Here is a 23,234-nt window from a genome sequence, read left to right as displayed (position 1 = left end):
TATTCATCCAGTTTTCTCTATTTGGGTTCATGTTATCAAAAAAGCGCCAATCATAAATTGCTCTAGAAATTCAAAGAGCTTAACGGGCATCTATTTTTTTCTTTGAAATTCGAAACTTTACATGCGTTCATTACTCTTTCCTATCTTCGATTGGCTATGTTTTGATATTTTGAGCTCTTCGGGGAGAGTATTACGCTAGCAAAAACTATATACGTCGGACAAAACGCTTGCTAGGAGTAAAGGGTCCTTTCTACTTTCTATCTTAGAAAGTAAATCTAAAATTCGCTGAGAAATGCTATATTAAAAAAGAAGTTAGTATGAATTTACAGCAAGTTGCCTTTTGACTCAATATCTATTTTAACGGTGAGATTAGAGATATTTTTACTGAGAGTAGATATTATTTTAGAGATTGGTTGGGGTGGTAGAAGAGAGTGGTGTTGGTGTTAGAAGAGAAATTGTTGGGAATGAATTCCCGTAGTTTTGAGCTTCTATTTATACTCAGATGGGAAATCGTACCACTTTTCGTATCAAATGAGAAGTTACTTCTTAACTTCGTATTCTCTATTCGTACATTCGTATTTTACGAGAAGAGTGTTTCGTATGCTCGTACTTTACGAGAGGAATCGTTATTATTCGCATTGAATGAGAATAGTCGTTTCGATTCTCAATGCTTAAAACGTTATACGAATTATTCCAATAGCATTTCCCTTCCTTTTGCAAGGGAATAAAAACATATTTCTTTTGTGGTGGCGGCGGTGTCACATTCTGTGAACGCAATAAAATAATTCATGTTTCTGTTTCTATTTGAAATCAGAACAAGAGCAAAAGTTGTGCCCGTTAACCAATTCACATTTTTTTATCACCAGGAGCAGAATTAATATGAAAAGAATTCATTATTTCTTCTTAGCTCGAAAGATAAACTATTTCGTAATCCTCTGTTGGTAATTTTTTCTGTAGAAGATGGCAGCCTTTATACAGGTACTGTTTTCTGGTTTCATATCTGTGTTATCAACAAAGTATGTGTTATATCTGTGTTATCAATAAAATTTGTTTTACTCAGGCTTTAAGTTTGTATAATGATTTTTTAAAAAAATGAGTTGGTCCAGGTTTTAAGAATATCCGTATGTTGAAGCAATATTTTAAGAAGTGTTTCTTGGCTATTTGGTTTTTTCTTCCCCCTCCAACAGATAAAAACAATCATTTTGCAGTGTAATTATTGATTTTACGAGACAGTATATGGAGATGGAATGAGTTTTTAATTGTGCCGTTAACTGGCATGCCAAAATTCATGACAAATGTATCACGAGTATAGAAGTTTTAAAATATTTTAAAAAGTCGCTAACGGTAGAAGAACTGGCTTTTTAATTACCCTGAAACTGATTCATGGACTTGACACATTCCGTTGTACTTCTGTTGTATAACTTTTGATAGATATAATTATAATGCCTAATTTTGACATTGTTTGCATATCTTTCATACTTATACAATTGAACAAAGTAATTTTTTTCTTTACTCCGCTATAAATGAAAAAAAAAACTGAAGAATACTTTTTCATTCTCAGGAACACCGAAGACGGAAGTGTCACTCTCAGAAGACACTTCAATGCAAGCAATGGGAGGCGGTGCTCAAATGACGTCGTTTGAGACTACCGACCAATACGCCACTCCCCAGCCGGAAATGGTCGGGGGAGGCTACGAAGCCTCAGGTTGCAGTCTCGATCATTTTCAATATATATTTAGAGATCATTTTGTCTATAGTTTTCATCATTTATTGTGAAACTTTATTTTTTCAAAGCATTGATAAATAATGTAACACTTTTAGTAATTTTAAACGCGAAATTTTGAAAAACGATTGTGATAATTAATGGTCAGTTTGAGAAGAGAAAATTGAACTATTTATTATGAAATTGCTGTTAAAGTTACAGATGTTGTTAAGAAGTAGTAAAAAAGCGATAGTTGTTTTCAATAATCGTGACTGTGTTTAGGTGGCGAGTATGGAGTGATGGATTACGATGCTGTTGGTGACATGGGAGGGGGAGCGGTAGGAGGGGGAATGTACGGAATGGGAGGAATGGGTTCCATGCACCATCAGCAGGTAAATCATAATGAGGCAGAAACCTTCGGAATAAACGTTGAGCTTGCTGATTTGCAATTATCATAATCGCTGATGAGCGATTTTCCAAATATCGGTCATCACCGATAATGATAATTGCAAATCAGCATTAATCGATCGATCAGAAGCAATCCAAAATTTAGTGGTTTTAACTTAGTGCTTATCAAAATTACGTTGATTCCGGAACCGATCGTTGTTTTTAGATTTAGATATTGTCTATATTTAACTAAAATTTAAAATCATAACATTCAAAGCCTTTTAGGAACATCCCTTCCCTAGCAAAATTTCAGCGAAGGTTTTATCTGCCAAAAACAAACGTTTGATTTGCAATGAAAAGCTGAGCTGGGATATTAATTGTGATTTTTTTGTTGAATGCTATTTCCTTTTTCTAGGGTGCGATGGGAATGTATGGGGGCGGTGGGGGGTTCCAGCCGATGGCTATCAAGTGTGGTCCGAACGAGGACGCGATGAGTGCAATTCTGGCCAGGACTGGATACCCCCATGAAGTGACGCCCTCTCTCAGGAGATACGGGGGACCCCCTCCTGACTGGACTGGGCCAAAACCCACGCAAGGAGTAGAGGTTGAACTTATTTTTGTTGTAGATTTTTAATAATCTTCACTTTTTGATTGTCAAAAACCGTTGGTCGTATTGTAGATTTATTCGGGAGGAAAGAGATTACAGAAACGTGTAATGAGCTTTTTGTGTGAAATTAGGTTTCAGATATCCTCTGGCTTCATTTAAATTTAGCCAATCACAAAATAGTTTTAATTCAAGTTTCAAACGATCAAAAGATGAAACAAAAAGATAGAAAAGATAAGACAGAAGACCCACAATTTGGAACATGTTTTGTTCTGCAGGTGTTTCTGGGCAAGTTGCCCGAGGATCTGTACGAAGATGAGTTGATTCCCCTGATGGAGAAGTGCGGAAAAATCTACGAGTTAAGAGTGATAGTAGACAAGGAGGGTTACAACAGGGGCTTCGGATTCGTCACCTTCTGCGACAAGGAGTCGGCCAAGAATGCAGTGAACACATATGCCAACTATAGGTACGAGACAAGATATTTGTTTGTTTCGACCCCCGAAGGCTCAAGGGGATACTCTGGATTTGAAAATATTATGAAATCCCACGCTAAATTAAAAAGTGCAAATGTCAGATGAGAGGTCAAGTGATAACTCATACTGAATCCCTTTCAGTTGCAATTTGAGCTGCGATGATAAATAGTGAAACGAAGTCTTGGTCTTGAAAAAACACGGTTTTAAAGGTTCGCTGAAGACTGAAGACAGGAAACTGAGTTATCTAATTGATTCACGATGTTATCGGTTATATAACATAAACTGTTTTATTGGAATCTATTACTTAATATTTCTTGAAGTTTTTTGAATTAAGTTGGCTCCACGAAAACTGTGTTGGTCTATTTAGTGCTCCTTGCAAAAATTCGGCTAGTATTGGAAATTTCGTAGCATCTGTTAACTGCTTTATTTGGGGCTACTGTTTTTGATTAGTTAAGTGTCTGTGGCTGAGTGATTAGTGCGTTTGACTCATAACCTGTAGGTCACAGGATGGAACTGGGCACGTAGCCGAATTTTTACTACTTTGATGTTTATTTCTAATTTATCTTATTGCCGATTATAGAGCTGCTTTTTGTCGTGTTCTCGATAATCTTTGCGGAGCGCAGCTTCGCCCTGAAATTTTTCGAAGTCGATTTTCTTCGAAGGAATGTGCTCGTTTTGTCCTTTTGTGCCGTTGTCATGCGTTTTTTTCCCTTTTATGCCGTTGTGATATTTTTTTCCAGGATAATGCCTGTGCTTGCGAAGTAAAGCTTCTATGTGAAGCTCCTTGTTTATCTTAAATTGAAGATTCCTGTTAATTTTCTGTACCAAGTTGCATTTTTATTTAAGTTTTCAAGTTTGGTATTTGTTTTGCAGGTAAAGTCAGGGTTTTGATCGCGAATAAAAATAATTATCTCGAAAAAATAGAAGACTCACAATTTCAACGAATAAACATTTCGTGCAAGTTTGGTTTTGTTAGGACTATTATTTTTTTTCCAACCAAAGTGCCAAACATTTGGTAACACTTATGGCTTTTTGATAGCATATGCTTTGAAATTCGATTAGTATTCTTTAAACATCGTTGATGCAGTTTTTCACCCTTGAACTTTAGTGAGCGTAGTGTAATAGTACGGCTTTTCTTTTTTTTGTTCCAAGTAGCAATTTTTAGTGCCACTTTTGGTGGCGGCATCTTTGCGGCTTTTTGATAGCTTGGGCTTTGACATTCGAATCGAATAGTAATAAGTTTACACAGTTGATGCGTTTTTCTTCATCAAATGAACCGAAAAAGCGATTTGCTTCAAACAGCAGTGGAAAAATAGAAATCCCATTTCAGAAATTTCTCTTCACAATATATCTGGCATCTTTTGCGATTTGCTACATGCAAAGTTAGTGTGGATGCCTTCAGTTTGTTATATTCCCAATTATTACCTGCAAAATAGTGTCTATTTGTATTTGGCGCCTATTTTGCCGCATTGCATTGGCAATTTATTAGCGTATCTTTATTCTTTATTTGCGAGTAGTGTTTGCCGATTGCTAAGCATTCGTGACCGAGATGGCAGGGCGTGAGACTCCAAATCTCGAGGTCGCAGTTTCGAATCCGATTTGTAGCAAAGTTCTACCAATTCGAGGCTTATTTATTTTTTAATTTTACTTTATAAAGCTGCTTTTTTGTCGCGTTTTAGAAGCGCAGCGTCGCCCTCCATGAATTCATCAAATTAACTGTAACGAGCTACTTTTTACATCATTTTTTAATTAAAAAAAACTCGATGTCAAAAATTTTCCTACTCGATATATCACGCATTTTTTTAAAATGCTCAATTTATACAATTTGGCTGGATGCTTTCGAATTGAATTCATAGAAAGCTAACGTGGATGCCTTTAGTTTGCTATACTCTAATTTATTACTTGCCAAATTGTGTTCAATTATATTTTATGCCACTTTTGCTGCATCGCATTGGCTTTTTATTAGCATTTGTAGCTGCTTAATTCGCGACTAGTGTTTGTCTGTTGTTAAACGATCGTGGCCGAGCGGGCAGGGCGTATTACTCCAAATCTCGAAGTCGCAGGGTCGACTCCTATATCTAGCAAAGTTTTACTTACTCATGCGAGATTTTTTTCTTTTTTTAATTTTCACTTGAAAAAGCTGCTTTTTCTCTTGTTCTGGCTGGTGTTTGCGAATGTTTTTGATGAATATGAATGTGTTTATGATGAACGTGTCTTTTGTTTACGGTCGGCTTTGCCCTTGCGTGGCCGTAGAACCATGTTTAAAATAGATGCATTCACTCGTTGCTTCTGATTAATAGACGATGAACGTAGTTCAAGCTCTTTATAGGCCGTGATAATTTTTGTCCGTTTTTTCAGTCCTAAAATGCTCTTATAACAAAAGCCGCGTGTTATATGCGGATCCACATATAAATACGCATGGTGATGCCCTTAGATATAAGTGCACTTCTCGAGTTCAATTTAAGTTCATTTGCTAGAAGGTATGCAAATGTACTCTCTAATTATGAAAGCTGAATTTGCGCAAAAAATGTGATTGGTTTCTAGTTTCGAAAGTGGAATTCAATTAGATCTCCCAGCGGAATAAAAACTTTTCCTAGTAATCCAGTTTCTCAAATTGGGTTAATTTTATCTAAAAAGGGCCTTTTACAAATTTTTCTTGAAAATCAAAGCGATAAATATCGAAGGCCATATGTTTTTTGGCTAGAATTTCGAAAGTGGAAGTTTCTTCAAAAAATAGGTCATTTTTTATTGTTTCTTTGCGTTCATTGACTGTTTTCCATCTACTCTTGTCTGTTTGCTATTTTTCATTGCTATCGCAGTTGAAATTGTAGATGGGGCAGTTGAAATTGTAACAAAGAAAAGTGAGAAGGGTTTCGCGGAATCAAAATAACTTAACCTGCAAAAAATTCCTGAGTTGCCAATTCAGCTTCTATTCCATTCATCTTCTCTTCACAATTAGACTAGTGCTGTTGTAGATTAGAGCTGAATCACAGTTTTGAAACAATATTAGCTTTAAGCGTTTTGGGAAATTATACGAAATCATGAACGGACTGCCTCGATGATTGATTGTCTTGATAGGTAAATAGGTAGTCTATATTCAATTGTTTCGTCTAAAATTGTACTGAATAATGATAAAACCAGTAAATCATTAACCTTCAATTCATTCATCTACATGGCGAAGTATTGAAATCGAATTCCATATCGCAGTCCTTTAAGAAACTAATGTGAGAAAACAAAGTCGGAATCCCTCCATTGGTTTCCTTGGTTATTATCTGCCAAGACTCAGAAAATATAGAAGCTGATGGCTTATTGTTTGTAATTCATAAATCCCTACAATACGAAGAGTTAAACACTAGTTATGGATACATGCAGGTTATGTGTACCTAAGTGCAGTCATAGTCAATGCATCTATACTCCGTATATGCAGTTTGTACATCCTCTCCAGATCCAGTTACTCCGTATACCTCGCTGATCTGATTGAGTTTGGCGACGCATTTGTTCTATGGTATGGAAACGCCTACTCAAACTTTGGCACTTCAATATAGAAAAATATCAAAGCGGCCAGACTCTCAGTATTGAAACTACCAAATTCACTTAAACGATAAAAATCAAACCAGATTACCTTTCAACGCGTTACTCAAAACTTTTCTCCCGTCTTTTCACTGGCGTCACAATTACTTTTACTCTCTGCATCCTGTTCTCCGATTAAATCCCTAAGATTTGATCACCTCCCCAAACTTGTTCCTCTACCCTGAAATGAACAGCTAATTTTTAGTCCCAAAAGTACCTACATCTTTTTTCGTAAGGTGATTTGAAAGGTTTTACCGTGTAGATTGAGGCGGGCCTCTGATTTAGCACCATTTCTTATTACCACCACAGGCGAGAGATTTCTCCGGATCGTAGTCCTCTGAAAAGCACACCGCCATATCCCTGCTGGCCATTTGATCCACACCACCCGGTCTCTCTCTGAGGAAAGTTCCTCTCTAGCATCAGAATAGGGTGCTAAAATGACAATTAAATTCTCTTGAATGACCGTGAACAAACATCCCAACCGTATATAAGTTTTTAAACAGACAGCAAATGACCAAGAAGATAAATGGCCTCAATTCCTACAGACTTGTGGTTATCCACTGGCGCCAGAAACTTTGCAGTGATGCGCTCTCTACACGCATCCGGGCCCGTAAAAGTTAATCACCCAATCCAATTTGACTCAAAGTCCCTCAGTAACCAACAAGATATACTCACACTTCAGATTAACTACTCCGTACAAGACGTAAGATAGCCAATCTCGCTCCTTCTATCGACGCTACTTTTCTCCCAAGCCATGGCCTATGCAATATCCACTTGAAACACTGGTGTCCTCTAGCCGTGCACTAAAATGTTCTTTTTTTATTCCTCGCTGTCTGAGAACATAATCCCTCAAACGTGAAAAAAAAAATCAAAAATCCTACCTTTTTCCAAAGCAGATAAAGACCTTAATCTGCTAACATCATACAGGACCATATCAATTAATTGTCCAGCAATTAAAACTTGAGAGAGGCTCATCTACCATTTTTACTAAACATCTACCAAACACCAAGCATCAACTTGGTTTCCGACCATTCACTCCTTTACCACTGCACTGTGAACCCTTCAATTTTACGTCACAAACGGTTACAATCATAATGGCCATTCCTTACGCACTGTTCTTGTTATGTTGGACCTTTTAAACACTTTCGATTTGGTGTGTCATCGCACACTCGTGGAACTTGTTCATAACACACTGCTCCCAAGAGACTTAGTGGGCTGGATCAGCAACTATGTGACTGGGCGTCAAGCCAGCACTTGCCATCACAGTCATCCACCATGACATAATTCGCTGTGGAGCTCCGCAGGGTTCAGTGCTACCACGCATTCTTTTTACTTTCAACGGTCAGAACGCCCCTCCCCTTCCAGAGAGTTTTTACCTCACCTCATATGCGCACCAATTTCATCAATTCTCCCGAAGCTTTGATACCGAGAAAGCATCTAACTCGTTAAAAGGCTACCTAGAAAATCGATGCGATTTTTATACTTCTCGAAACTTAAATTTTCATTCCTAAAGTATCAGTAATCCTTTTTTTGTCTTGGAACTAAGTGAACCCAAACTAGCTTACGCCTCCCCTATTTGGTCTCACGGTGTGTGTAACACCTCAGTGAATCAGATGCTCTACGTGTTTTTTCTTCACCCTAATGAAATCCGCTGCCCACCTGCATAGTGAATTTGAAATTTTAAACGTCAAAAACCGCCAATCACTGAATTTTTCATCTCTTCGTACTGTTCCCAGCACCCTAACAGTTTTTCTACTCGCATTCCCTTCTACCTCGCCAAATACGGCCATAAGAAATTGGTGAGTATGTACTTAACTACTCGCTTAACGAAAATCCGCCGTAGATTGTAAATAACCAAGACGAAATCTCCACCTTTGTTTTGAATTTTTTAACGTATTTTAAAACGCAACCATACAAAGCAAGTAACCAAGTTTTTTGCCGAAACCCCACCCTTTGCCGAATTTGTATCCCTCCACCCAAAATTGAACTCTCAGAACAATCCCACCAGAAATACCCGCTGTAAGCTCTCCGAACTCTGGTCCAGCTATAGCAGGCTTTTAAACTGAATTTCCCGACTAGGCAGCTCCCCTCTGTGCCCAACTTGCTCCCTTGCACGCCACACTTCCTGTCACTTCAACTGTCCTACTTAACCCTGCATTTCTATGGCTTCGACCTATGGGTGGATCCCCGAAGTTACTAGGCCTGGAGACGATCGAGCCCAACCCGATCCCGTGTAAAGTAAAAACAACAGAGTTTTTTGTGATATGAATTGATTAGATAAAATTGTTTCTTCATCATTGACAAATTCTACAATGTTTTGGTTTTTTTTCCGTTTACTTGCGTTCATTGACTCTTTTTCTGTCTTGGCTATCAGTCTTCTTCCATCAGTTTTCCTTGCATGTTTATGCAGTAATAGTACTAAGTATCTTCACTTAGTTCGAGTTTTGTGAAAATTGTTTTCTTCTATTTTTTATCTTCTTGATTCTACTGATTAAGTTTGTCGAAAGTCTTTGACAAGATACAAGGAAGGAAGGATTTGAACAGCCTCCGAAAGAATTGAAATATTGTCTGAAATCAAAGTCGCTTCCATCGGTTGCTTTCATGTTTCTTGCAGGTTCTGAAGTTAATTACAGTCACATTTCACTGATTACATGGTTTCTTCTTCAGTGACATTGGCGAATCGTTTTTTTTTAAATGCAGGATGGTCTAAAAAATTAAATATAATCACATTATGTTATAGTTTTCTACATATGGGCTTTTTGAATAATGTGCTCTGCGTATTTACATCATGGCAAATTCTTCCTTTTTAATTCAAAAATTATTCTTTCATCATTCCGGTGTATCTTATTTCATTATTTCTATGTACTTGCAGTGCGCTGAAAATTTTCATGACTTGGAAAATTGCAGTGCACTGAAAGTTTTCTAATTTTGTCTTCAAGATATAATCAAGATATTGCTTCCATGCAAAAAGATTCGAAAGCATTGCATCGAAGAAATCACTTACTTTTCCCCTTAGCTCCAAGTCTCTATTGGCGGATTCCTACATCTGTTTTTGTCTGCAAATCTGGAAATTTTTCAGGTTCTTTCATTCGCAAGCAAAGTAATTGTGGTTCTTTGGGATTCACGTCCTTCCACGTTTTTTAAGTGGGCTGATTATTAATTCACTCAGGAGAAAGCCTTGTGCAGTAGGTTAATTTTTCAGAAGATCCTTTTCTCTTTTCGATTTTTTCTTTTTCCTAACATTTTTTTCACTTACTAGAGCAAGTGACTTCAAATGGTAATTCAGCATCTTTGTTGTTGCTTATAATTTAATATGCGAAGTAATTTAATCGGAGGAATTAATTGTTTTCTCTCTTTTCAGAATTCGTGGCCGGAAGATAGTGTGCAACTTGAACGTGCAATTCACCAAGCTCTACGTGGGCGGCATTCCCAAGGACAAGACACGTGAACAGATCTTCTCCGCCTTCTCCCAGGAGGTGGAAAAACTCACAGATGTCGTCATTCAGGAACCAGATGATGTGTCTTCTCTTAACGGTCAAAACAGAGGTTCAAATCATCACTCTTTAACGGAATCTGTTTTTGAACATTTTTTTCGAGGAAATTTCCTCTGCGTTTTGGAAGCTTTCATTGTTATGAGTAAAATAAATTGCATGTAAAGGACTTAAAATTACGCTCTCCAAAAACAAAATGGTAATGGCAAAAAGTTGAGCTTGTATTGTTGCTTCAAAAGTCGTTTAGAGAAGCGAGCTTGGGACCGAAGCGTTGAGTTTGTCCATTTTTTCCAACGCCAGTCGCATATTTTTAATTGCAAAGATTTTTGCAATATTTACTAGTCAATAAAACATGCAAATATACGATTATAATACGATTTTCATTTTTTGTATATATAACGTAGTTGCGAAGGAAATTAACTCGTATTCTAGACGCATATTTTGCGTTTATAAAGTTATTTTTCTTTTCTGTTCGAGTTATATCACATTTTCACCAAACATTCCGAGCATAAAAAATATTTTTGATCCGGTTGTCTCGAACCGTCCGGTTTAACAACTAAGTGCCAATTATAAATTTTTCTTGAAGTTCAAAGGGCTTTAAAGGCATCTATTCTTTTCTTTGAAATTCGAAAGCTGAGATTTTTCAAGGAACAAGTTAGTTTTTTTTCCGTTTACTTGCGTTCATTGGCTCTTTTCCTGTCTTGGCTATTTTCTTGGATATAACTGTCTTGGCTATTTATTCCATTTTTGCTTTTTTTCCGGCTCAGAAAGTTTCTTTTATGCTATGTTGTTATGCATGCGTTCATCTCATTAAGCGCAGAAGGGAAATCGAATTTAATGTAAGTTATGAGAGCTAGAAAATATTGAGTTTCAAGACTTTAGCTCAATTTTGTTTGACAATGTTGAGTGATGAACGTAGTTCAATTATAGAGGTGCAGCCTAATTTTTAGAAAAAAATTTCCATGAAAAAGTCTTGAAATTTATTCGCACCAAAGTTGATCTGCGGTTTGACTTTTGATTTTTTTTGAAGTTAAATTCCAGTTCATTTGCTAAAAGGAAGACACAGGTGCGATGCGCTCTCGATTTATGAAAGCAGAAAAGGCGCAAAAAAACTTGAACTACTTCCAGCAGTACGCAAAATGACCTTTTGACCCAGTTTTCTCAAAATAGGCTACTTTTATCAAAAACAAAAGAGAGTAAATCTTATCGAAAAATAAAAATATCAATTTTAAATTGTTCCCGAAATTCAAAATGCTTCAATCTCATCTTTTTGTATAAAATTCGAAATTTGGATTTTTGCCGCCTTATTTGCAGCTTCGTAAAATAAGTTTCATATGGTTTTAAATCATCGTAGTGTAAAACTACGAAGCACCTTTTTTCTAACCCAAGTCGTAAATAGGCTCCTTTTATGGCACTTGGTACATTTCCGAGCATTGGCAATTTAATAGCATCTGTAGCAGCTTGATTGGTGCGTGGCTAGTGTCAGTATAATTCCAAATGACCATGGCGGAAATGCTAGGATGTGACACTCCTAATCTCAAGGCCGGGAGGTTCGATTCCGCCACATAGCAAGAGTTTTTTTCCAAGATTTTACCTTTTCTTTTTTTCTTTCATTTTGTTTTTGGCTGTTTACAACTTTTTTGCCGTTTTCTTGCTTTTGTGTGCGAACAGCAGCTTCGCCTGTGTCACTGCTGGTAATTGTCTACCTTGACTTGTTTTCGTCAAAATGTATTTCGTTACAGACTTTTTTCCGAAATTTCTTAACATGTTTCAGCGAGCAGCGTTAATTTCAGTGCCATGCTATGCTGTTACTGTATCACAAGTGGTGGGAGCACCGGTTCGATTTAAGGTTTCAAATGTTATTCCTTGTTTAGGTTTCTGTTTCCTGGAGTTCGACTGTTACTTTGACGCCGCAGCCGCCAGACGCAAACTGATGAGCCAGAGGAGCTCTATCGCTGCATGGGACAACTACCGCAAGTTCAAGGTCACAACTCATTCCATACTATTTAACCAAAACGAAGCGAATTCACAGTGCTGAGGTTAACAGTGATTATGAGTTGCTTAAAGGGCATCATAAAAAAGTTTAGTCGAGCGTTTTTAATCCTCTTTGAGCTTTTTGAAAAAAGTTAAGTCGAGCTTTTATAATGATCTTCGAGGTTTTTGAAGAAAAAGTTAAGTCGAGTTTGTTTGATTATGACGATTGTAGTGATAATTGCGTACTAAAGATTTAATTGCATTTTTTGGTATAATTTCAGGTAGACTGGGCCATTCCTCTGGACAATCCGGACGAGGCAGTGGCAAATAGGTCAACAGTCATCTTAGTAACGAAACTCAACGACTCCGTCACACAAGGAGACCTTCATGTTAGTTTTTTGTCTCACAATCGGTCTCGTTATTATGTTATACTTATAGGTGAAACATGGATTTCCAGTCAAGATCTTCCACATTTCTAGTCTGCTTTAATGAATTATAAGTGTAATGGAAAACAAGTTAGTATAATTAGACTTGTTTGGTTGTCATTGCTAAGATACTTCTCCCGTGGTACTTTACCAAATCCGTTTCCCCTCTGCGCTTTTTAAACTAATTTAATAAATATAGTCAGTTTTGTGAGCTAAACAATTTTATGGCTAGATTGGAAAATATATCGAAGAAAAAATAATAAACTTAGCATTGGGTAAGCTGCTATTGCTTTTAAGAACGAATTAGTTTGGTCCGACTGCATCTAAATTTAACACCTGTACAATATAGCATTGAACCAGAGGGGACACTAAATCAATCATTCGGTCGCCGAATATTGCCCTAGAGTTTCTCTTTTGAGCCAGAAATGTGCACAGGATGATAGTATAGCGATGGGTTCAATTGTACTAAGGCGAAACGAAAAATGATATGAAATGAAACCAAAAAGTTTGAATCATTATTGCCAAATTTGAAATTACTCGTCTAATTTTTTATAGCTCCTATCGCATTTTGTGCATTTTTTATTTCCTCCTCATATCCCAGTAATTAAAAAAGTTTTTTTTTGCAATTATTTTTTCCTACCACGCATATTAAAAACAGAACGTAAAGCTTTTTAATTTTGAAAAGTTTTGTAAATAATTATGTTTTTTCGACTTTTTGCAAAACCTACAGGGTCTTTCCCAATTTAGACGACTCTCTATATTACGAAATTGGATCGATTTTACTCAGAAAATCAGGATAATATATTGGGAAAGACAAAAATATTGGGAACGACAAGAACGAAGAAAACAAGCCTCCTTTAAAGCAGTTGGCGGGATGGAATAAGTTTGGGTGTAAGATCAGTCAACCGAAATTGGGTGGTCCTGCTCTAGGGGATTTTTCCGTTACTTACCACACGGAAAAGTCCCCTGAGCCGGGGGTTTTAAGTAACGGAAAAGTCCCCCGAAAAACACCCCGGTACCCTGAAAAGTTCCCTAAGCACCCCGAAAAGTCCCCTTAGTATCGGAAAAGTCCCTTTGATCAATTTTAGTAAAGTTAACCCCCAAAAAACCAAAACCAACATTAAAGGTTACTTTTTGAGAACAATTTTGCCAAATATGTGTTAAATTAGTTATATCCTAAATGAACGTAATTTTAATCATTTTTAAAGATGAAAATTACCCAATTAGCAAAAAAGCAGAGAAGACACGCAAAATTTTGTCAAAATTATTTTCAAAATGACGAAATGGATACATATCCAGGAGTTCGTATGTGATCTCGGCAATCACAGAAAAAGGTTTTGCAATCTTTGGAGGTCTCGTTTTTCTTTATGATAAGAAAGCTTTATTCTATGCGGTTTCGAAAAAGTTGAGAAAAAAGTGCCGGTTTTTCAGTCCAAGTGCCGGTTTTTCAGAGACCCAAAACCTTCTACAAAAAAATGAATTTACGATAATGAAAACCATTTTTTGTTACAAATATTAGACGAATATCAGTATATAGGTGCTATGATCCATGGTATAGATAAATCGAAATAACAAAAATCGTGTTTATTGGTGAAAAATTAGTTTCTCCGTGAACAAAATTCAAAAAATCAGCTGTTTTCGCCGAGTTGTTTTTTTTCAAATTTAACTCACCCTGAAATATCAAGCTCATCAAAAAAGCGTCTCTGTACAACTTTTCCTGAATAAACAGATTGTTACGATGGTTTGCTTGTGAACTTGCTTGATTTAAACGTGTTCCGGCCAATTTCATAGTTGTTTCTAGCAACTGTACTGGAATGACCAATTTGTTCGTAAATAGCTTTCATTGCATTTGGATCCTGAATTGTTAAAGCAAAGTGCGTGCTCATAGCCTTTTTGATTTTGTCTCCATTGAAATTCACAGTGGCGTGCTGTTTTTCGAATCCTCCAATAGTTCTTCATGACGTTTAGGAGTTGTGTCTCTGATGGGTTCTTCAATGAAAGAGGACACAATAGGTACTCTTCTTGATCATGCTCCAATTTGGTTCTCAGATCTAAATACTTGTCCAGAATGTCTTTTAGCATTTGGTTCAAAGTTTTTTGCCAGAAAATTTGAAGTTGTTGTGTGTGCGCCCGACTTTTTTTCGAAATAAGATATATCCTTTGTCATTGTGCAAGGCCCATGCGAAGCTCCGCTACTTCAGGAGGGATCAATTTCGTGCCAAACACCTGGCATTCTTCATCAAAGAACATTCGTTGCAAATAGTTCCTCTCGATTTTGATGATCGTTCCAGCTCTTAATCCTGAATACATAATCAACAGTGCTAGGAAGTTATACTGCACTACCCGGTAGTCAGTTTCCGAAATGCTGTCAATGTCTGATAATTTTTCCTCCAAATAATCCTGTGTTGCACCCGCCCATCTCGACAAGGTAGCTATCTGGTAACTGTTCTCCTTCGCCATCAATGAGAATATTGTTTCGGATCGGTTTTGGTCTGTTGAGGGCCTTAATTCTCTTTGCTATCTCTTTCTCAATGACAACTACGTCGAGATAGGGGTTTTTGCTGCCGTACTCGATTCTGGTTAGCAAGAAGTCAACGAAGCGCTGGAGATGTTTTAACCAATTTTGCATCGTGCTTTCGGCTCTCACCCTTTTATATTGGTTCATCCATTCTGTAATCTTGTACACCTTGTTCAAACCTTCCGTTAGCACAAGACAATCCTTTACTCGACTACAAACTAAAACGACGTTTTCCGGGATGATAACATCATGTCCAATTCTGTGCCACTCTAATATTGCAGATGTCTTGAACTCTGTCAGATGTAATGCGAAATCAATTTTTCCATGGGGAGTTTTGATTTCCTCGATAAATACTCGCTTTTCTAACTCCTTTGTTATGTACTTGGTAGATCAGACAGTGTTCGGACAACTCTTCGTCCTTTAACAAGTTTATATGTATGACCACCTCTTCTACCATACACGATAAGACACTCTTCATGCAGACAAACGTACTTTTTCCATTGGTTTCATCTCGCCAATCGCTGTTTTCCAAGAGCATAACCCTGGTAATAATCGAGAGATATTGTTTATCAACCCGGTGCACGTTTTCAAGGTGAGCTCTGTTTGTTTGAACGACTTAAACCATTACCATTGCATGCGCTACAATAGGTCAAGGTATCATCAACTATTTCTCGCTCACGCTATGGGCCGCTTGAGGTTGAGACTTGGAGCTGATCAGTGTTTGATGTTGCGCACTTCTGAACTATTTCGACATTTGAATTTATTTTTGGAGCTTCATATAATCATATAAACTCTATAATCATATAAACTCTTCTGACCAAGCGCCGCTTTCTTTTTCGACGTGTTTTCTGAATTGTGGATGTTGTGACTGACAACAAAGATCAAGGGGCTCTTTTCCAGTTTCCCACCCCCCTTGTTAAATTACAAAACAGATGTTCAAAAATTGTTCACGCGGCAATTTGCATATTGGAAATGTTCTAGAAATCTGTTCACATTTTCACGCTGACACGTTTTACTGCAGTTTCTAACATAAAAAGTCATTTCAAATAGACTTTCATATAATTACTTTCAGAAAAAATCAAGGGGGGGACTGGAAAAGAGCCGATCAAGGCATTTCATGCACAAGTAATACTTGTCAGCACCAGTTTCCCGATTGAGATTTTCTGTTTCAAATATAATGAACTCTATCTCAATTGCCTACGAATTAATTTTTTCGGACTAGCCCAAAACAAACCCTCATATATTATGAACACGTGCTTTCATAATTTTTCTGATATCTCAAATTGCTTTTGCAGAAGTCTGCTCTGTTTTTTGACAGATATGTAAGAAATCAGTTTAAAAAAATCTGAATTTAGTCCCATCTATGCTCAAAGATTGGCACCATATTGGTTTATTACCTAGTCGAGTTTTATAGGTTGTTTTGGCAGCTTGAGAAAATACTATGAACTAACTTTGGGGAAAATTTTTTTTGCTGCTCCAATTTTTTTTTTACAGAAAAGGTACTTCAGAAAGATTTTTTTCATGTTTTCTAATTTACTTCGACATATATGCTGCATTTTGTATTTTAATATACATTATTCAACTTAAAACATTTTTAATCACTATATATTCACTTATAAGTATAAGAAGTAAGAAAAAAATAATCTGCTATATTAGATTCTACTTATAAGTTACTATATGGGAAAATCAGACCAATTTATGTTCCGTTTTGTTATCTACAACCAATTATGGGACAAACACTGTAATATAAGATCATATATCGTCATCTCCATGATGTGTAGTACATTTTGAAAGAATAATGATAATCTTAAACACGGGAATGTTTTCTGCTGTGAAAAAAATGAGTTGAAAAAAAAATATCGCAAATTAGTGGCATTTAAGCTCATAGGTCGGCACCTTATTGATTCATTAAACACCTAGTCGGATTTCATAGGGTTTTTCTGGCAACTTGAGACATAAATTGAACTAACTAGGGTAAAAATGTGTATGCTGCTCTAATTTTGTTTACAGCAAAAATTACTTCAGAAAAATTTTTGTTTGATGTTTTCTAATTTATTCCAACATGTCTGCTGCATCTTGTGTTTATTATACGTTTTGTAATTTTACTACATTTTAGTCAATACATAGTCATTAATCAGTAGAAACAATCATAAAAAGTGTTCTGGCTTGCATCAGTTTTTGTTTATAAATTTCGATATAAGAAAATACGATGAGTTTTGCTTAGTTTTTGCGGTCTAAACCCATCTATGGTACAGACACTAATTTTTTTGGTCATGAATCGTAACGTCTGAGTCAAGAAAATAAATCTTATACAGGGAAAAAATTTGTGCTGTTCCCAAATTTGTTTGAAAAAAAATATATCAGTTCTAAAACAATTTCCACCTCCGCTCATAGGTTGGGGCCAAATTGTGTTATTATACTTCTAGTCTTATTGTAGACGTTATATATGTAAACCTGAGACTATAACTTGAACATTCTAAGAGCACAACTTTTCTGCTGGCCTAATTTTTTCAAAAAAAAACTTCTTTTTTTGTTGATTTTTAAATTTTCATGAAGGTACTGTGACTACATTATTGTATCAAAAATGGTATGTTGATCCTGCTTAGTCTGAAACATCATATAGTAGCATTTTAACACGTTCGCAACCATAAGAAACACCTGAAATTAAGAAGAAAAAAGCTTAACCCCAATTTTTGCAAGAAGCGTTTGACGTCAAAAATGGCTTGACGTCAAAAATGGATAGCTCTTCAACATGGTCTCTTATAATTGTTGGAATTGTAACAATGAGGCCATTTTAGTGTGTCTGTGACCCTCAAGGTACAAAAACAATTGAGTTGGTTCATGAAACAGTAAAATGAGTTCACACAGGAAATGGGCGAAAGTGGCCTGATGGCGCTATTTCGATTATCAGTTATGATCCAAAACGTTACTTCATACACACTGTCACAGTTTTGAATCCCCATAAGCCTTCTATTTATGCATGACAACACATTGGCACCATTAATTGTCCAAAAAACTGATTTAAACGTAAAAGACTCCAATTTTTTTTAATAAACATTTTGATCAACAAAGAATTTTTTGTTACATGTATGATACATCGTTGGTAAGGTAAGTAACTCAGGTTTAAAGCCCACTTATGACATTGATGCCGCAACATCGTTAAAAAACAAAAAATTGGTGATAGGTTTCAAAAAAAACGAAGAAGTGCCCGGAGCGGTTTTCAAAAATTTAAAAAGTGCCAAAATTGACCCAACAAAATGGAAATCGTTTAAAACGACTTCGGAATCGTGTTGCTTGCGTAAAAATACTCCTATATGCCAAAATTTACAATTAAGGAACAACAAGAACGGTAGTTGCACATTTCAAGTCTACTAGATTATCGAGTTACTTTTTCAACCCGTATATACTGACCCGACCCTTCCGAACATGGGGATACCGAGATTTTTGAAAGTTTGATTATATAGTATCGCTGGAAAGCACTGTTATAGGGCTTTCCAACGAGGTATCTTTTATTCAACTCGGATACTTTTTCAGGGATTAGTGACATTAACCACAAAATGAAATTAAAGAAACTCCAAATCTGAAACAGTTAGGGTTAGTATCTTAAAATGATCCGATTAAAATGATCCGATTTTGATGTCTACGGAAAGGAAATGGTCAGGGCTTTCCAAAAAATTTAAAATTAGATGAAAAAACTAAAAATTTGGGTCAAATTGACACTTTAAAAAATTAAACGGAAAAATCCCCCTGTCACTGAACCAAATTCAAAAAAAGTCTCGTTAAGTACCTTAAACTTCATTTTTTGGGCCGGAATTAACTGGAGGCATCCATAAATAGACTGGGGATTCGATTCTAAGGTCGCTAAACCTCTCCGGTTACGGGAAGGTACTATCCCCAGCGCTGAGAACTTTTTCCTGAGCCAAGGGGAGGCCGTTACGGAAAAGTCCCCCCTGAGCCGGGTTAGGGACCAGATCAGTTTGCCATAATTTTAACATGAATATATTTGAAATGATCCATTTGTTGTGTAAATTTCAAATTTTGGCGCATAGTTCGATCGATTGCTCATGTTGGCTTTATTTTTGCCAACCGTTTTAAGCTATCCATACTAATTTAAAGTTTCCAATTTTTTCACCGCTTGTATTGTATCGCTCTATCAAGATAGCCTAACTTAACGCGAACTGACTCATGCTAACAAGCATTTTGCTTGTTATCGAAGTTTTGTTGCTCGAGCAGCTCGCCCAGGATAAGTGTTCCTATTTTGCGAGCCGATTCAAGCTATCAAAACAACAAATAAAAGTCTAAAAATTTTGCTGCTTTTAATTTTTCCGCGAACCGATTCAAGCTTTCAATTTTCTGTCATCGCTATAGTAAATTGTTGAAAATATATTTTTGACATCTTTTCAAACTAACAAAACTAATGTGGTGGAAACTAAAGGCCTCAGAACACTTAACAGAAACAGAAGGCTTGCTTAAGATAATTCGGCCTTTTTGCGAACCAATGCAATCTTCAATAGCCGGCTTAACATAACTTGAATTTTGCGAGCCTGCTCAAATTCAAAATGATTTGAAATGTTTTGAAGTATCATTGCTTGCGCAGCTTCTAGATATACAACTTGAAATACATATTTTTGCAACTTTGCCAACAGATTCAAGCCATCAATGCCACATGAATTGTTTAAAAAATTCTGGTTGCTTATCCGTGCTTGCATTTTTATTCAAGCCATCAAAGCAATTTTAAATATTATAAAGTTTCATTGCTTCAACAGCTTTTACAAAAAAATTGAGGTCGTCGAAAACACATTTAAGTGAACTTTTCGCTCATTTTTTCCTCAATTGGATACGTATTTTACCGAGACTGCTAGTTTGCATGTAGATGCTTGTTTTCGAGACAATTGATGCCTCAAGGTTGCTTGAAAAGGTACTTTGCTTGCGAAATTTGTCCCATCGACATGAATTAGGCCCATGCATTTGGCAAATTTTTGTGAGAAGTGATCGAACGATTTCTGGTTAATTAAAAGCTCGATTTTTGTATGGTTTTGTGCTTAGCTGGGGATTCGAACTAATTTTCTCAATAGAGACAAAGAGGTTGTTACTAATCGACCGTCTCAGATGGTTACGTTTCAAAAAATATATTTGTCGATAAGCGAACAAAATTATTCCCGAGAGATATTTGAACATCAGTATTTTGATATCAGTATTTTGTTCCACATTCCACAGGTTGCTGAAAATCATCTGCGCTAACTGCATTGCTGTAATTTCTGTGACAAGATCCCTAAGAATTTAGAAGTCTCGATAAAATTAGGGTAAAATCATGTCTCGACAGGGTTTCACCGCGTTTTATCTCGACTTAAACTTAACTGGTGGGTTTTCTCTTTTTTGTAATGAACGTAGTGAGTACTCTTATATAGGTCTTAGTGATTTTTTCTGGTTTTTTTTCGGGAAAATTTCTCGGTTTGACTTGTGATTTCTATTTAAGTTCAGTGCATTTCTATTGTTAAAAGGAAGGCAAAGTCCATTATCGAACAGCCAAAGTGTAAAGGTCACAAAAAACGTGATCGAATCCTAATTTCGAAAATGGAAATTAATTATCAGATTTCCCGGCGAAATAAAAATTTAACATATTGATCCAGTTTTCTCAAATTGGGTTAATTTTAACAAAAATTTGTCCAAAATAAATTGTTCTACAAATTCAAAGTGCTTCAAGGCCATCTATTTTTTTCCTCGAAATTCCAAAGTTGAAGGTTTTTGAAAAAACAAGTCAGTTTCCTTGCGTTCATTACTTTTTTTTCAGTTTCCTTGCGTTCATTACTCTTTTCCAACTGTCAGTTGGCTACGTTGTTTAATATTTTCTGCTCCAACTTTTTGCTATTTTTGTAGTTATAACAGTGGATACAACTATTTGCGACTTGTTGTAGGAGAAATTTGGGAAGCACGGAGTGATCAAGTCGTGCAATAAGACGGGGCAGCATGCATTCATCACCTACCAGGAGAGGAGTGGGGCTGAAAGTGCAGTGGAGGCGGAGAACCACCAGTTCATCAAGGACTGCCAGATGGAGGTCACGGTAGGTCAACGAACGTCAATAATACCATCAATAACTAGTTATAAAATTAAGTTATACGAAAGATTTCAGAGGCGGGTGCGCGGAAATGAAATCGCTCTCTGTTGGGTTCGACCTCTCTGTCGAAAAATACTTCTCTGCCTCTCTGTCGAAAATTCGAAGATTCGACGTCTAAACCTTATGATCCGTGCTCGTTTTAACCGCCACTATCGATCTGAAAAGTATGCTTCTAGAAAATAGAGTGGGTGTTCGAAGTTTCATGGGGCTTAAATTGAAAGGTAAAATATAAAATGTTTATTTTCCAGATACACGTTCCACTTACCCCAATCGCCAAGCGAATGGTCGAGGCAATCAAAGGGCCGAGAGGGGGAGCAAATTTTGCACCCGGAATGCACCCAGGAGGCAGGGGCGGAGCGATGGGTGGGTCATTTGGAGGACGCCCCAGAGGAAGAGGAGGCATGGGGGGAATGAATGCTTACCAGATGGGGGGCATGGGACGTCAAGATGGGTTCCGTGGTAGAGGTGGGGGCTTCGGTGGCATGGGAAGGGGAGGGCGGGGTTTCGGAATGGGTGGTGGTCGAGGAGGAGGGGGCATGTTCAACCCCATGGAGAGGGCAGGTAGTTTTACCAGGGCACGACTGATGAACAGAGGAGGCAGTATTTTTGGTGACAGAGGCGGAGCAGCTTTGCAGGGGGGCGCATACAATCCATACGGGCTGCAAAGAGGATCTGGAGTCTACAAAGTTAGTGAGAATTCATTACATTTTTTTCGCAATCAGTTTTTTAATGTGATTTTTGGCAATTTGTTTGGTGCGAAAGTAAGTTATGGAAAACTCAATTTTCATGTTTTTTGGAAATGAAAGTTCCCTTCTCAAAAAAAGCTTAGATCCTGGAAGTATTTGCAAATTATCAGGTTTGCTCATAATCACTGCGCAGAATAACTGTTTTTTATCTATTTAATTTCAGAACAAGCAAAGAGGTTTTGGAGGAAACACTTCAATGCATGGCGGCGGTGGAAATAATTCATTTGCTATGCAGACTACGTATTCGCAATTGGGGAGCTCGTTCACTCAGTTTTAAACAATTTCAAATGTCAGCTGTGAAACATTTAAAAAAAATCAAAGAAAATTTTGACGATATCGTGTCAAAGTAGCTATAAGTATAAAGTAACTCAAATGAATTCTTTTAAACTGCTCGCTATTACCTGGTCCTACATAATTAGAAGTCTGTTTTTCGATTTATCCGTTTTTGTTGTGAAGTAATTCTCATTATTGATGTTATGAATGTATTGAAACAATTATGATATTCTGTTTTTGATATTTGTTGCAATAAACGATAAGTTTTCATCTCGTTGTCTTAGCAATATTTTTTTTTAAAAAAGCGAGAGAATTTAATTAATTCTAAAATGGAAGCATTTGGCATTTTCAATTCATAGAAATCTCGTGGATCTGATACAGCCATATTATAGAAAAGGTGCATCACGAAACAGACCTGAGGCGGTGTTGTCAGAAATGGAGATAAAACATGTGCAGAAATGGGTAAAGCATGAATCATATAGACACCAGTTTTGAATAACCTTATACATAGAATCAGCAACAAAAAAGCAGACGGATATAAAACTCAGTGTAACAGTATCAATACTTAACAGTAAATGAAATTGGGTGAAAATTTAACATAAATTGCAAAAAAGTTAATGGCCGTCTTGAATTCACGGGCCAATGGTCGGATTGACAAAGCTGCAGAATTTTAACTGTCTAAGATTTCAGAATAAACACCCGAAAGTAGTGTAGTTCTGTTTTATTTTTTAGTTCGACCAATTTTTTCCGAGCTCCGTCAAATCACAACAATAAGAAGGGATTATTTTGTCCAAATTTTGGATGTCCAAAAATGGATGAATTAAAATAGTTCCAAATGGGGAAAAGACGACTTCTAAAACGTCGACTCTTCGGAATGGCTAGGATTGGGGGGAGGGTTAACTGACGAAAATAGGTTGTTTCACCAAACTGATGGCACGACTGATGAAGAGGTGTA

At 36.8% G+C, this 23,234-nt stretch overlaps 1 protein-coding gene across 2 annotated transcripts in view; it reads left to right on the top strand.

Annotated features, from left to right (window-relative positions):
• Window positions 1–22,614, top strand: part of LOC134853841 (heterogeneous nuclear ribonucleoprotein R-like) — a 31,876-nt gene extending 9,262 nt beyond the window's left edge. Inside the window, exons 1-11 of one of the 2 annotated variants that reach the window (XM_063869776.1) lie at window positions 868–978; window positions 1,562–1,705; window positions 1,985–2,094; window positions 2,505–2,693; window positions 2,972–3,159; window positions 10,098–10,282; window positions 12,102–12,211; window positions 12,483–12,590; window positions 21,060–21,206; window positions 21,509–21,946; window positions 22,170–22,614. In XM_063869776.1, coding sequence (XP_063725846.1) covers window positions 1,603–1,705; window positions 1,985–2,094; window positions 2,505–2,693; window positions 2,972–3,159; window positions 10,098–10,282; window positions 12,102–12,211; window positions 12,483–12,590; window positions 21,060–21,206; window positions 21,509–21,946; window positions 22,170–22,283 — 1,692 coding nt within the window. In that variant the 5' untranslated portion in view covers window positions 868–978; window positions 1,562–1,602 and the 3' untranslated portion in view covers window positions 22,284–22,614. Of the gene's footprint in view, window positions 1–867; window positions 979–1,561; window positions 1,706–1,984; window positions 2,095–2,504; window positions 2,694–2,971; window positions 3,160–10,097; window positions 10,283–12,101; window positions 12,212–12,482; window positions 12,591–21,059; window positions 21,207–21,508; window positions 21,947–22,169 lie in introns of those variants that run through there. The other variant, XM_063869775.1, reaches the window with a different exon arrangement.
• Window positions 22,615–23,234: the final 620 nt, after the last annotated feature.

Source organism: Symsagittifera roscoffensis, chromosome 9, assembly GCF_963678635.1.
Source record: "Symsagittifera roscoffensis chromosome 9, txSymRosc1.1, whole genome shotgun sequence".
Classification (NCBI taxonomy): domain Eukaryota; kingdom Metazoa; phylum Xenacoelomorpha; order Acoela; family Convolutidae; genus Symsagittifera; species Symsagittifera roscoffensis.
Note: the sequence above shows the minus strand (reverse complement) of the source record. Positions and strands in the feature narration are given on the sequence as shown.